This window comes from Strix aluco, chromosome 33 (assembly GCF_031877795.1).
Source record: "Strix aluco isolate bStrAlu1 chromosome 33, bStrAlu1.hap1, whole genome shotgun sequence".
NCBI classification, from domain to species: domain Eukaryota; kingdom Metazoa; phylum Chordata; class Aves; order Strigiformes; family Strigidae; genus Strix; species Strix aluco.
Window position 1 is genome coordinate 2,972,736 of NC_133963.1, and position 14,241 is coordinate 2,986,976.

Sequence of the window (14,241 nt, forward strand, 5' to 3'; positions counted from 1 at the left end):
GAGCATCCCCAAATCACAAATGTCCCAACCCACCAGCATCCCCCAAACCCACGCGCGTCCCCAAACCCACGAGCGTCCCCAACCCACGAGCGTCCCCGTGCCCCTGTTTGGGCAGAGCTCGGCTGCTGAAGCGATCGATGCTCCCCATGCGAAAAAAAAAAGGGCGGTGGGGAGCCGGGGTCAGGTTTATTTTTGATAAATCTCGGTCTTTTGGGATTAAACGTGCTGGGGGACTCCAGAACGTCGTTATTTCTTATCCAGGCCTGAATTTAACCACTGTTGAAATTCTCTTCGCCCGTTACCAGGTATTACCGCCCCAGTTCCTGCAGAGAGTAAAACCTTATCTGGCGTTTCCACCCCGATTTCTGCCGGGAAAGGGGCTGCGGCCCCGGGGAAGTCAGGAACTCCTCTCGCCATACAGCAGCCAGTTCAGGTGAAGAAGCATTTTTTCATGATTTTCCACTTTATTTCAAAGTTTCCCACCCGGAGAGTAAACGAATCTCTCCGCGTTCCCCTCCGTCCCATCAAAAAGGAGGAGAAGCTTTTTTTTTTTCCACTTTTAAATTGCTGCGGCCCTCTAAAGCGACACAAAATGAACCATTCCCAGCAATATTATCAAAACTTTTGGGGAGTGGGGCTGGGCCGTTGCTCCTCTTCAAGAGAATCAGCGCTTCGCGGTGATTTAAGGGGACGTCAGGTGTAGATTTGGGGAAGTACAAATTAGAATAATTCTGGGTTTTATGCAAAAATACACCCTGGACTCGGGCGTTTACACCTGAGCGGGGAGGAGGCCGCCGGGCGTGTTTTGACAATTAATTATTCTTTGGTGAAATCACTCTGGGGTTCAGAATCCAGCGATTTTTTTTTTTTTTTGTGGTTTCTCCCACAGACAAAGCCCGGCGTCATCAGTTCCGTCTCGGGCCTGAACCTGGCCAAAGGGCCGCTGCAGATCCAGGTGGTGGGGAAGGGCCTGTCGCAGCTCGTGCCCTCGGTCCCCGGGCAGGGCCAGCAGCTGGTGAGCGTGCGGCGGCGGGGAAGGGCCTTTAGTCACGGGGGGGTTGCACGTCCCGTTGCTCTAAATACACCAAAAAATAAATTCTATCCACGGGACGGGTTTATATCTTGGTGTATTTGGTGTGTATCGGGTGTATCTATACCAATTTATAGATTATTTATAATACGGGTGTGCTCTAAATACCCCAAAAGCTGTTTCGGCCAAGGGAGCAGAAGCCTCGCTCCACGCCTAAACCCCGCGCTTCCTCCCTTCGCTCCTTCCCCAAATTCCAAACCCATTTGATCCCGGTTTTTTCCCCTCTGGAGCAGTCGCCCACCCCCACACTCAGTTCCCTCAGAAGAGGAAGAGTTGGGTTAAAGTGGAGGAATTTCCTCGAGTGTGGGTTAAAATGGGGAAATTTGTGGAGGAATTCCCTTGAGTGTGGGTTAAAATGGAGAAATTCCCTGGACATCGGGTTAAAATGGAGGAATTCCTGGAGGAATTCCCTCGAGCGTGGGTTGAAACAGAAATTCCTGGAGGAATTCCCTGGAGCTGGGGTTAAAATGGAGGAATTCCTGGAGCTTGGGTTAAAACAGAAATTCCTGGAGGAATTCCCTTGAGTGCAGTTTAAAACAGAAATTAATGGTGGAATTCCCTTGAGCTGGGGTTAAAATGGAGAAATTCCTGGAGGAATTCCCTGGAGCTCGGGTTAAAATGGAGAAATTCCTGGAGGAATTCCCTCGAGCACAGTTTAAAACAGAAATTCATGGTGGAATTCCCTTGAGCTCGGGTTAAAATGGAGGAATTCACGGAGGAATTCCCTGGAGCTTGGGTTAAAACAGAAATTCCTGGAGGAATTCCCTGGAGCTGGGGTTAAAATGGAGGAATTCCTGGAGGAATTCCCTCGAGTGTGGGCTAAAACAGGAATTGATGTAGGAATTCCCTGGAGCTGGGGTTAAAACAGAAATTCCTGGAGGAATTCCCTGGAGTGTGGGCTAAAACAGGAATTGATGAAGGGATTCCCTCGAGCGTGGTTTAAAACAGAAATTAATGGTGGAATTCCCTTGAGCTCGGGTTAAAACAGAGAAATTCCTGGAGGAATTCCCTCGAGTGTGGGCTAAAACAGGAATTGATGGCGGAATTCCCTGGAGCTGGGGTTAAAACAGAAATTAATGGTGGAATTCCCTTAAGCTCGGGTTAAAACAGAGAAATTCCTGGAGGAATTCCCTCGAGCTTGGGTTAAACCAGAAATTCCTGGAGGAATTCCCTTGAGTGCAGTTTAAAACAGAAATTAATGGTGGAATTCCCTTGAGCTTGGGTTAAAACAGAAATTAATGGTGGAATTCCCTTGAGCTGGGGTTAAAACGGAGAAATTCACGGAGGAATTCCCTCGAGTGTGGACTAAACCAGGAATTGATGGCGGAATTCCCTGGAGCTCAGGTTAAAACAGAAATTAATGGTGGAATTCCCTTGAGCGCGGGTTAAAATGGAGGAGTTCCTGGAGCTTGGGTTAAAACTGAAATTCCTGGAGGAATTCCCTCGAGCGTGGGCTAAAACAGGAATTGATGGAGGAATTCCTTGGAGCTGGGGTTAAAACAGAAATTCCTGGAGGAATTCCCTGGAGCTTGGGTTAAAATGGAGAAATTCACGGAGGAATTCCCTTGAGTGCAGTTTAAAACAGAAATTAATGGTGGAATTCCCTTGAGCTCGGGTTAAAACGGAGAAATTCACGGAGGAATTCCCTCGAGTGTGGGCTAAAACAGAAATTCCTGGAGGAATTCCCTGGAGCTGGGGTTAAACTGGAGGAATTCCCGGAGGGCTTCCGTGCAGCGCCGTCCCCCTCAGCCCGTCCTCTCTTCTCCCGCAGTACGACTCCAAGCTCGGCCTGAAGAAAGCCCCGACACTACAGCCCAGCAAGGAAGCTTGGTGAGCGCAGGGCGGGGGGCGGTGACTTAAAAAAACCCCAAAGAATCCCTCTCCGTTGGTTCCCGGAGCTCGCTTTGGGGCTGGAAACGGGGAATTGGGAGTGTCCCCCAGCAGTTCTCCCTCTCCCCCCTCCCCAGTTTCCTGGAGCAGCTGCACAAGCACCAGGGCGCGGTGCTGCACCCCGACTACAAGACGCCGTTCCGCTCCTTCGACGACGCTTTGCAGCGGCTCCTGCCCTACCACGTCTACCAGGGGATGCTCCCCTCGGAGCAGGACTGCAGGAAGGGTGAGTCCCCCCGGCCCCGGGGCTGCCAGAACCCCGGCGTTGAACAAAACGGGTGTTTTTACCACTAAAAAATGGAGAAACTCTGGAAAGAGTTGTGGGGTCGTCAAGGGGTTTCCGGGCCGGAGTGGTTCAAATTGACGTTAAAGTTTTGTCACTCTGGGTTTTGAGAAATCTTTAACCCAGGTTTTAGCAGGGTCTTAACGATCACAGCAATTAGAATTACATTATTACAATCAGAATATAAACTAAAATGACACCAAACCCCATTTTTGGGTTCTCTGGGTTTTGAGAAATAATAATCCAGATCTTAGCAGATTCTCAACAATCACAGCAATTAAAATTATATTATTACAATTATCAGTATAAACTAAAATGACACTGAACCCCTTTTTTTGGGGTCTCTGGGTTGTGAGAAATCTTTAAACCAGATCTTAGCAGATTCTTAACAACCACAGCAATTAAAATTATATTATTACGATTCTCAATATAAACTAAAATGACACCAAACCCCTTTTTTCAGGGTCTCTGGGTTTTGCAAAATCTTTAAACCAGATCTTAGCAGGTTCTCAACAATCACAACAATTAAAACTATATTATTACAATTATCAATATAAACTAAAATGACACCAAACCCCTTTTTTTGGGGTCTCTGGGTTGTGAGAAATAATAATCCAGATTTTAGCAGATTCTCAACAATCACAACAATTAAAATTATATTATTACAATTATCAGTATAAACTAAAATGACACTGAACCCCTTTTTTTGGGGTCTCTGGGTTGTGAGAAATCTTTAAACCAGATCTTAGCAGATTCTCAACAATCACAACAATTAAAACTATATTATTACAATTATCAGTATAAACTAAAATGACACCAAACCCCATTTTTGGGGTCTCTGGGTTGTGAGAAATAATAATCCAGATTTTAGCAGATTCTCAACAATCACAGCAATTAAAATTACATTATTAACAACCAGAATATAAACTAAAATGACACCAACCCCCTTTTTTTGGGGTCTCTGAGTTTTGAGAAATAATAATCCAGATCTTAGCAGATCCTCAACGATCACAGCAATTAAAATTATATTATTACAATTATCAATATGAACTAAAATGACACCGAACCCCTTTTTTGGGGGTCTCCAGGTTTTGCAAAATCTTTAAACCAGATCTTAGCAGGTTCTCAACAATCACGGCAATTAAAATTATATTATTACAATTATCAGTATAAACTAAAATGACACTGAACCCCTTTTTTTGGGGTCTCTGGGTTGTGAGAAATCTTTAAACCAGATCTTAGCAGATTCTCAACAATCACAGCAATTAAAATTATATTATTAATAACCAGAATATAAACTAAAATGACACCAAACCCCTTTTTTCGGGGTCTCTGGGTTTTGCAAAACCTTTAAACCAGATCTTAGCAGATTCTTAACAACCACAGCAATTAAAATTATATTATTACACTTCTCAATATGAACTAAAATGACACCAAACTCCTTTTTTTGGGGTCTCTGGGTTTTGAGAAATAATAATCCAGATCTTAGCAGATTCTTAACAACCACAGCAATTAAAATTATATTATTACGCTTCTCAATATGAACTAAAATGACACCAAACCCCTTTTTTCGGGGTCTCTGGGTTTTGCAAAACCTTTAAACCAGATCTTAGCAGATTCTTAACAACCACAGCAATTAAAATTATATTATTACGCTTCTCAATATGAACTAAAATGACACCAAACCCACCGAAAAATTCAACCAAGAGCCTCCCACCCCGTACCTGCCCGGTGACAACTCCCCTTTCTCCCCGCCCTCCTCTTCCTCGCAGTGGACGAGGAGTTCGAAGTGGTGTCCACCCAGCTGCTAAAGCGCACGCAAGCCATGCTCAACAAGTACCGCCTGCTGCTCCTGGAGGAGTCTCGGGTGAGTTTAGCCCCATTTGGGACTAAAACGCCGGGTTTTGTCGCATCACGGGCTGCCGGGGTCGATTGGCCGCTGGGGGTTTTTTTTTGCAGGAAGGGGGAAACTTTCCTCTCCCCGCCGCTGAGTCTGTCTCTCGCGTCGAGCCTTGCGGGGCGGGGATGGGGGAAACCCAGGAGAGCGATCAGTGGCGATGTGTAACGGCAGCTTCTTCCTCTTCCTCCCCGTCCCTCTCCTCCTCCTCCTCCTCCTCCCCTGCAGAGGGTCAGCCCTTCCGCGGAGATGGTGATGATCGACCGCATGTTCATCCAGGAGGAAAAGACCATGTTGGCGCTCGACAAGCAGCTGGCCAAGGAGAAACCAGGTGGGAGACGGATGATTTCTGCTCTTTCTCTGCCTTTTCAAAGCCGTTTGCGTGCGGTTTGGGTCTGAAGTACAGATCTTGCGGTAATATTTCGGATAATCCTAATTTTACGTATTTTTGAAGAAGAATCTCCAGAGGGGCAGGTCCCACGCTCACCCCAACTCCTGCCCTGGTGTTTCCGTTGCAGACGAGAGCATTTCGTTTGGGTTATTGCCCCGAGATAATGAGGGATGAGCTCAATAAAAAAGTGGAAGTTCTTGGAGGGTGTAAGAGAGGAAGGAAAACACATCCCGGCACGAGCAGGGAAGGGTGTAAAGTACAGATTTTGCAGTAATAGTATCATAATAGTATTTATTTTGTGTGTCTCGTTTGGGTTGTTTCCTCGAGATAACGAGGGATGAGCTTGGTAAAAAAGTGGAAGATCTTGGAGGGAAGAAGGGCCAAGAGGTGTAAGAGAGGAAGGAAAACACATCCCGGCACGAGCAGGGAAACATCCAAATGACGGGTTTTGCAGTAATAGTATCATAATAGTATTTATTTTGTGTCTCGTTTGGGTTGTTTCCTCGAGATAACGAGGGATGAGCTCGGTAAAAAAGTGGAAGTTCTTGGAGAGAAGAAGGGCCAAGAGGTGTAAGAGGGGAAGGAAAACACATCCTGGCACGAGCAGGGAAGGGTGTAAAGTACAGATCTTGCAGTAATAGTATCGTAATGATAACTATATTTATTTTTTAAGGAAAATTAATAGAGGGGCAGGGTTCTGCGCGGGGTTTCCGTTGCAGAGAAGCGCGTCTCGTTTGGGTCATTGCCCCGAGAGAACGAGGAGTGAACTGGGTAAAGAAGTGGAAGTTCTTGGAGGGAAGAAGGGCCAAGAGGTGTAAGAGAGGAAGGAAAACACATCCCGGCACGAGCAGGGAAACATCCAAATGACGGGTTTTGCAGTAATAGTATCATAATAGTATTTATTTTGTGTCTCGTTTGGGTTGTTTCCTCGAGATAACGAGGGATGAGCTCGATAAAAAAGTGGAAGTTCTTGGAGGGAAGAAGGGCCAAGAGGTGTAGGAGGGGAAGGAAAACACATCCTGGCACGAGCAGGGAAGGGTGTAAAGTACAGATCTTGCAGTAATATTTAGGAAAATCCTAATTTCACGTATTTTTGAAGAGGAATCCCCAGAGGGGCAGGTCCCACGCTCACCCTAACCCCTGCTGTGCTCTTTCGTTGCAGACGAATACGTCTCCTCGTCCTCCCGCTTGCAGGGCCACCCCCCTGCGGCGGCCCCGGCCTCCTCCTCCTCCTCCTCTTCCTCCTCCTCCGGCTCAACCCCGACCCCCGAGAACCCGAAGCTGCCCCTGGCCCCCTCCGCGCCCCCCCTGCACCCCACCAAACTGGTGATCAAACACAGTGGGGGCTCCCCCTCGGTCACCTGGGCCAAGGCCTCCCCCTCGCTGGACGGCGACGAGGACGCGCTGCCCTCGCGCAGCAAACCCCCCATCAAAACCTACGAGGCGCGGAGCCGCATCGGCCTTAAGCTCAAGATTAAGCAAGAAGCCGGGCTTAGCAAAGTGGTCCACAACACCGCGCTCGACCCCGTCCACCAACCCCCCGCCGCCGCCTGCCGCGTCATCAAAGGCCCCCCCGATCCGCCCCCCCCGCCGCCGCCGCCGCCGCCCTCGGCCGCCGCGGGGCAGATGAACGGAACCGTCGACCACGTCGGTGCCGCCGCGGCGGCTCCTCCCGCCGAGAAAAAACCCGTCGTCACCTACTGCCGCCTGCCGCTGCGCAAAACCTACCGCGAGAACGTCGACGCGCCGGCGGCCGAGAAACCCGACGGCGGCTCCAACAAACCCGACAGACCCCCCCTCCCCGCCGCCACCGCCAAACCCGAGGACGGACCCCGCGGCGTCATCACGTCGCGCAAGAGCCACGACGGCCCCTCGGGGAAGAACCGGCCGGAGGAAAACCCCAAACTCCTCTTCCTCAACCGCGGCGACGCTCGGTCTTTGGTCGTCCAACCCAAAGGCGACGACGGCGCCGGCGGGTTGATGAAAGAACTGGCGGAAGTCGAGGACGAGTTTTATCGCGGGATGATTAAACCCGAACCTCCGGATCAAGAACTTACCTGGGAGGTTCCGTTGCCGCCGGCGAAACGGAGAAAATCCGAATCCTTCGAGGTGGACAACGCCAGTTTCTCCAGCGACAGCCCCCAGGACGATTCCCTCAACGAGCACCTCCAGAGCGCCATCGACAGCATCCTCAACCTGCAGCAACCTCAGGCCGGGGCCCAGAACGTCCGGACGCCTTCCTCCTCGTACAACTCCTCTTCCTCGCCCTTCTCCTCGCCCGTCCACCGGACGGACGCCTACCTTGCCCCCAATCACAACGGTGGCCTTGGCGCCAGGACGTTGAACAGATAACAGAGAGAACCCGGCGGAGCGAGCGGCGAACCCCGGCCGAGACCACGAGGAGGAGGAGGAAGAGGAGGAGGAGGAGGAGGAAGAAAAAAACAAACAAACAAAACAAAAAAACGGCCGCTTGGACGCGGTTTGAAGCCCCACGGTTGGTGCCGGCGACCCCCGCAACGGGCAAAAACAAGGGGGGGGGGGGGTTTGGGGTGGAGGGGGGGGGGGGGAGGGTTGTGTGTGTGCGGAAGGCGCCCGGGGAGGCCAAGGGGGGGCCCTTCCCCCCCCCCCCCCCCCCCCCTTTAATCGGGGTGATTTTAGGGCGTTTTAAAAGCCCCCCCGAGCGCCCCCCCCGGGGGGGACGGACTGGAGGGAACTCCCGGCTCTGTAATTTAGATTCTGTAACAAATTTGCTCATATTGAATAATCCGATCGGTCTGTTCTCTCTTTCCCCCCCCTCCCACCCTGTGACCCCCCCCCTCCCCGCTCCGTCCCGCTCCCCTCCCAGAAACCGCCCGGAGGCCAAAGAGGACTCTGCACTCGTTGCCCCAGGGGCAAAATTTTACCAATTTTTTACCTTTTTTAAGTTATTTCAGACCCCGCGCGCAGGATTCGGGACCCTCCGGTTGGTCAGAAAAGGGCGGGTAAAAAATTTAAAAAAAAAAGAAGGAAACGCAAACACTAACGAGCAGAAAAACGAAGGTTTTAGGCCGGGAAGGGGAGCGGGGGGGGAAATTGTTGAGTTTTTCCCCGATTGACACCGAAAAGGACAAATTTTTAAAGGAGGGATTAAAACAAAAAAATCACAATGACACGCTGCGAGTGCGCCCTTCCCCCCCCCCCAAAAAAAAAAAAAAAAAAAATCAATATTTTGGCCGATTCCAGAAGCTCCCGGGAGGATCCGTCCGCTCCCACTTTGCCCCCCCCCGCCCACCCCCTCCGGGACTTCGAGGGGTTTTTTTCCCGTTTTCCCCACGTTTGCGCCCGTTCGCCTGCGTCCATCCCGTTTATTTTCTTTTTTAACCCCCCCCAAAATCCTTTTTTTTTTTTTCTCCTTTTGGAGGCAATAACCTTGACTTTGAAGTGCCATCGGGTCCCACTGGGCCCCCCCCAGCCCCTCCCAGAACCCCATTTTGGGGGCAAAACGCCACAGATCGGGGCCCAGCCAGCGGCGGAGACCCCGGGTGGAACAGGGGGAAAAAAAAAAAGCCTGAACGTTAATTTTTTTCCGTTTTTTTTAAATTATAATTTTTTCCCCCCCCCTTTTCTGCTCGGCTGAAAAGGAGCCTCTTTTGGTGTAAACAGGGAGGGATCACCCTTGGAAACACAAAACATCCTTCCTCCGCGCCGGCGGCGGCGGCTTCCGTCCTCCAAAACCCCAGCAAACGAGCGAAAAGAAAATAAAAAAAAACAAAACACACAAAACTTTTCATTTTTTATTTTTTTTTTTAAGCGACGCAACTGGAGAGGAGCCGGGGGGGGGGGCTGCGCGTGGCCGCTCCCCGCGAGCCTCCCGCTTTTTGCTGTTTCTTTTTCTGTGGTTTTTTTTTTTTTTAATTTTTTTTTTTCCCCTTTGCTTCTATTTTTTTTTTTTTTATTTTTTTTTTTTTTTTTTTTTTTCCAAGGAGGAACCATAAATCTGTTTTTCCCCGGCCTGGGAACGGCGGCGAGCGCGCGCTCGGCATTCCTACGCGCTTGCTCACGCCGCGTTGGCTCCGGCCGCCCGAACCCTCCCACCGTCGCCTCAATCCCGCTTTTAAACCCAAAATTCCCCCTCGGTCCCGTCCTCTTGGAAAAAAAAAAAAAAAAATATACAAAAAAACCCCCCACAAACCGCCCCCCCCCTCCTCACCCTCTTCCCGCGTCCCCCATCGCTCCCCAACGGAGCGGGTGAGGTTTGGCAACGCCGTGTGCTTCCCCGCTCCCTTTTTTCCTCTTTTTTCACCCAAAAAGCAGTCGGGGAGCAGAGGGAAGGGGCTGGGGCGGGCGCGATCTGGGAATTTTGGCGGGGGGGGGGGGGGGGGCGGGCCCGAGGGGCAGCTGCCGCCAGCGGGACCCCCCCACGCTCGGCCTTCGCCAAACCCGAGGTAATAATTTTATAATTTTTGGGTTTTTAATTATTAATATTTTTCTTTTTCTTTCCCTGCACCCTCGGGCGCGGGCAGGTGCCGCCGAGCGGGTCGGGGCAGCAATAAGGGACGACGCTTCCCAGGCTTAAAATATTTGGCTTTTTTTTTTTTTTTATATATACATATATATATATAAAAATGTATATTAAATTGTTTGGGTTTTTTTTCGTTTAGTGTCTTAATTTTTATTTTTTTTCATCGAGAAGGAAGCGTCGATTGGGATCGTTGGCTCCTTATTTTATCCCTTTCTCTTCCAGGCCTTGGAAAACCCCCGATTTCCCCCCAAAAAAAAGGGCCGTTTGGCACCACCCAGTGAGGCAGGCGGGGGTGGGGGGGGCAGCTCCGGCATCCCCCAATTTTGAGGAGAAAACCCCCATTTTGACCATTGCGTTGCACCGAGGTGTGTGTGGGGGGTTTTTTCAACCTTTTCCCACCCGTTTTGAATCTTTTTTTTTTTTTTAGGGCGGTGGGAGGTGGGGGGGGGGACACACACACACCTGCCTGAAGGAGGGGGGTTAAATCCCAATTTTTGGGGGGGAAAAGGCAAAAAATGGGATGAGACCCCCCCCAAATTCTACCCCGTCCCCCCCACCACCCCCCCCCTCCCGCCCCGCCGGTACCAGTGAACGCTACCACAGTTCGAAACAAAATATAGTACTATAAAATAATTTTGTACTGTATTTATTGTGTATAACGATTTTTTTAAAGAATTATGTACATTTAGTACTTCTGTGTAAATTAAATCGCTCTTCTTTTTAAAAACTGCGCCCGCCTCGGTGGTCCCAGGTGCTTTCAGCAGCCCCCCCCCCCCCCCCCAAAAAAAAAAAAGGGTGAAAACGGGGCAAAACCAGAAGCGGGTTGGTAGGGAGGGGCCCGGCGCTGGTGTTTTGGGGTGAATTCGGGGGGTTTTGGGATTAGCGGGTGTCTCGAGGTGGGAAGGTGAAATGGAAGGGGGGGGGGGGGCGCAGAGACGATCCGGCCGGAGCGACCCCCCCCCCCCCGCCGTGGGTCGGTGTCCCGGGGGGGGGTTTTGCCGCGTCCCAGCTCCGCCCCCGTCGCCGCGATTAATTTATTAATTTTTTTTTTTACGGCTCCGTCTCAAAACGGCGACTCCCACACACCCCCCCCTCCATAATTTATGTTAATTTATTCCCCCCCCCCCCCCCCCCAGCACTTTTCTCCCGGCCGCCTCCCGCCCCCGCTCAGATCCGCGGGATCTTCGGGCATCGCGGCGGATTTTTTTTTTTTTTTTTCCCCTCCCGTTAAAACCACTTCAAAAACAACCAAAAAGAAGAAAAAAAAAAAAAAAAAAAGAAGAAACTCAACAAGTCACTTCATCCGAGAGCAGCGACAACCCTCCGCCGCTGGTTTTTTTGGGGCGAAAAAGCCCCGTTTCCCGCTAAAAAAACGCTTTGCGGTGGGAAGGCCCAAAAAACCCAAAAGCGTCAAAACTTTTTCAATTTTTTTTGGGGGGGGCGCTGCGTTTCGGTGACGGGTCGGGGGGTCCCACCCAGCGCCCCATGGCTCAGCCCTGAGCGTTGCGCCGTCACCCCCCACCCCCCCCCCCCAATCCCCCGTTTCGGGGTGTCGCTTCCCCCTTAAAAAAAAAAAAAAAACAACTAATTTAAAAAAATAATTTAAAAATAATAAAAGAAGCCGCCGGGATGTTCAGCTGGATGCGGAAAAACGAGAAGAAGAGCCCCGAGGTGGTTCGCACCGTCACCGAGGGGCTGAAAAATCTCTACAAAAAGAAACTTTTGCCGGTGGAGGAATTTTACCGTTTCACGATTTTCACTCGCCGGCGCTGGAAGAGGCGGATTTTGAGAACAAACCGATGGTTTTAGTGGCCGGACAATATTCTACCGGGAAAACCACCTTTATCCGGTACCTGCTGGAGCAGGAGATCCCGGGCAGCCGCGTGGGCCCCGAACCCACCACCGACTCCTTCGTGGCCATCATGCACGGCGAGAGCGAGGGCGTCACCCCCGGCAACGCCCTCATCGTGGACCCCAAAAAACCCTTCCGCAAGCTCAACCCCTTCGGCAACACCTTCCTCAACCGGTGAGTGCGACCCCCCCCCCCCCCCAACACACACACACCCACCCCCCCCAACCCCCGGCTGGCGACGGAGGGGGGGGGAGGGGGGCGCTCGCCCCCATGGCACCCCCCGGATTGGGGAGGAGCCCCCCAAAAACGCGCCCCCGCCGCCGGCCCGTCTCAGGGATTCCAGATTTCACGGGTTTTTTCCCGTTTTTGAGGATTTTCTGATAAGCTGTTACCCAATTTGAGGCAAGAACCCCCAAAACATGCACACACACCCCCCCCATCTCAGAAATCCCAGATTTCACGTTTTTTTCCCGTTTTTGAGGATTTTCTGATAAGCTGTTACCCAATTTGAGGCAAGAACCCCCAAAACATGCACACACACACCCCCCATCTCAGAAATCCCAGATTTCACTGGTTTTTCCCATTTTTTGCCATTTTCTGACAAGCTGTTACCCAAATTGAGGCAAGAAGCCCCAAAAAATGTGCCACCCCCCCCCCCACCGTCCCAACTCAGAAATCCCAGATTTCAACAGTTTTTTCCCATTTTGGGGGATTTTCTGACAAGCTGTTACCCAATTTGAGGCAAGAACCCCCAAAACATGGACACACACACCCCCCCATCTCAGAAATCCCAGATTTCACTGGTTTTTCCCATTTTTTGCCATTTTCTGACAAGCTGTTACCCAATTTGAGGCAAGAACCCCCAAAAAATGTGCCACCCCCCCTCCACTGTCCCAACTCAGAAATCTCAGATTTCACATTTTTTTCCCATTTTTGAGGATTTTCTCATAAGCTGTTACCCAAATTGAGGCAAGAACCCCCCAAAAAATGCGCCCCCCCCACCGTCCCAACTCAGAAATCCCAGATTTCACAGTTTTTTCCCATTTTTGAGGATTTTCTGACAAGCTGTTACCCAATTTGAGGCAAGAAACCCCAAAAAATGTGCCACCCCCCCCCCCCACCCTGTCCCATCTCAGGAATTCCAGATTTCACCCTGCAATTGGGTGATTTTCCCATTTTTTGCCATTTTCTGACAAGCTGTTACCCAAATTGAGGCAAGAACCCCCAAAAACGTGCTCCCCCCCCCGTCCCATCTCAGAAATTCCGGATTTCACAGTTTTTTTTCCATTTTTTGCCATTTTCTGACAAGCTGTTACCCAATTTGAGGCAAGAACCCCCAAAAAATGCGCCCCCCCCCCACCGTCCCAACTCAGAAATCCCAGATTTCACAGTTTTTTTCCCATTTTTGAGGATTTTCTGACAAGCTGTTACCCAATTTGAGGCAAGAACCCCAAAAAACGTGCAGCCCCCCCCCCACCCCGTCCAACTCAGAAATTCCAGATTTCACGTTTTTTTCCCATTTTGGGGGATTTTCTGATAAGCTGTTACCCAATTTGAGGCAAGAACCCCCAAAAACGTGCTCCCCCCCCCCGTCCCATCTCAGAAATTCCAGATTTCACTGTTTTTTTGCCATTTTTTGCGATTTTCTGGCTGTTACCCAAATTGAGTCAAGAGCCCCCAAAAATGTGCTCCCCCCCCCCGCCCCGTCCCATCTCAGGAATTGCAGATTTCACTGTTTTTTCCCAATTTTTGCCATTTTCTGACAAGCTGTTACCCAATTTGAGCAAAGAACCCCAAAAACGTGCCCCCCCCCGTTCCATTTCAGAAATTCCAGATTTCACAGTTTTTTCCCATTTTTGAGGATTTCTGACAAGCTGTTACCCAAATTGAGTCAAGAGCTCCCAAAACCGTGCCCCCCCCCCCCGTCCAATCTCAGGAATTGCAGATTTCACCCTCCAATTCACCAGGTTTTCCCATTTTCTTTTATTTTCTGACAAGCTGTTACCCAAATTGAGTAAAAACACCCCAAAAACCGTGCTCCCGTCCCGTCTCAGGAATTGCAGATTTCACTGGTTTTTCCCATTTTGGGGGATTTTCTGACAAGCTGTTACCCAATTTGAGTCAAAAACCCCCCAAAAACGTGCCCCCCCCCATCTCCAAATCCTGGATTTCGCCCTCTGATTTTCCAATTTTTTTCCCCATTTTTTGATATTTTCTGCCAAATTGAGCAAAGACCCCCCCAAACACGCCCCCCCCCCCCCATTTCCAGATTTCACCTTCTGATTCTCTGGGTTTTTTCCCCATTTTTTTTAATATTTTCTGCCATCAGAAGGGGGA

General features: G+C 50.3%; 1 protein-coding gene across 3 annotated transcripts in view; it reads left to right on the plus strand.

The window, feature by feature from the left end:
• The window catches only part of BICRA (BRD4 interacting chromatin remodeling complex associated protein), a 37,335-nt gene extending 29,366 nt beyond the window's left edge, over positions 1-7,969 (plus strand). For all 3 annotated transcript variants that reach the window (XM_074810041.1, XM_074810044.1, XM_074810043.1), the window contains 7 exons: positions 306-433; positions 890-1,015; positions 2,862-2,920; positions 3,058-3,206; positions 5,036-5,130; positions 5,389-5,491; positions 6,714-7,969. In XM_074810041.1, the coding sequence (XP_074666142.1) occupies positions 306-433; positions 890-1,015; positions 2,862-2,920; positions 3,058-3,206; positions 5,036-5,130; positions 5,389-5,491; positions 6,714-7,903 (1,850 nt within the window). In that variant the 3' untranslated portion in view covers positions 7,904-7,969. The remainder of the gene's footprint in view (positions 1-305; positions 434-889; positions 1,016-2,861; positions 2,921-3,057; positions 3,207-5,035; positions 5,131-5,388; positions 5,492-6,713) is intronic.
• The last annotated feature ends 6,272 nt before the right edge of the window (positions 7,970-14,241 follow it).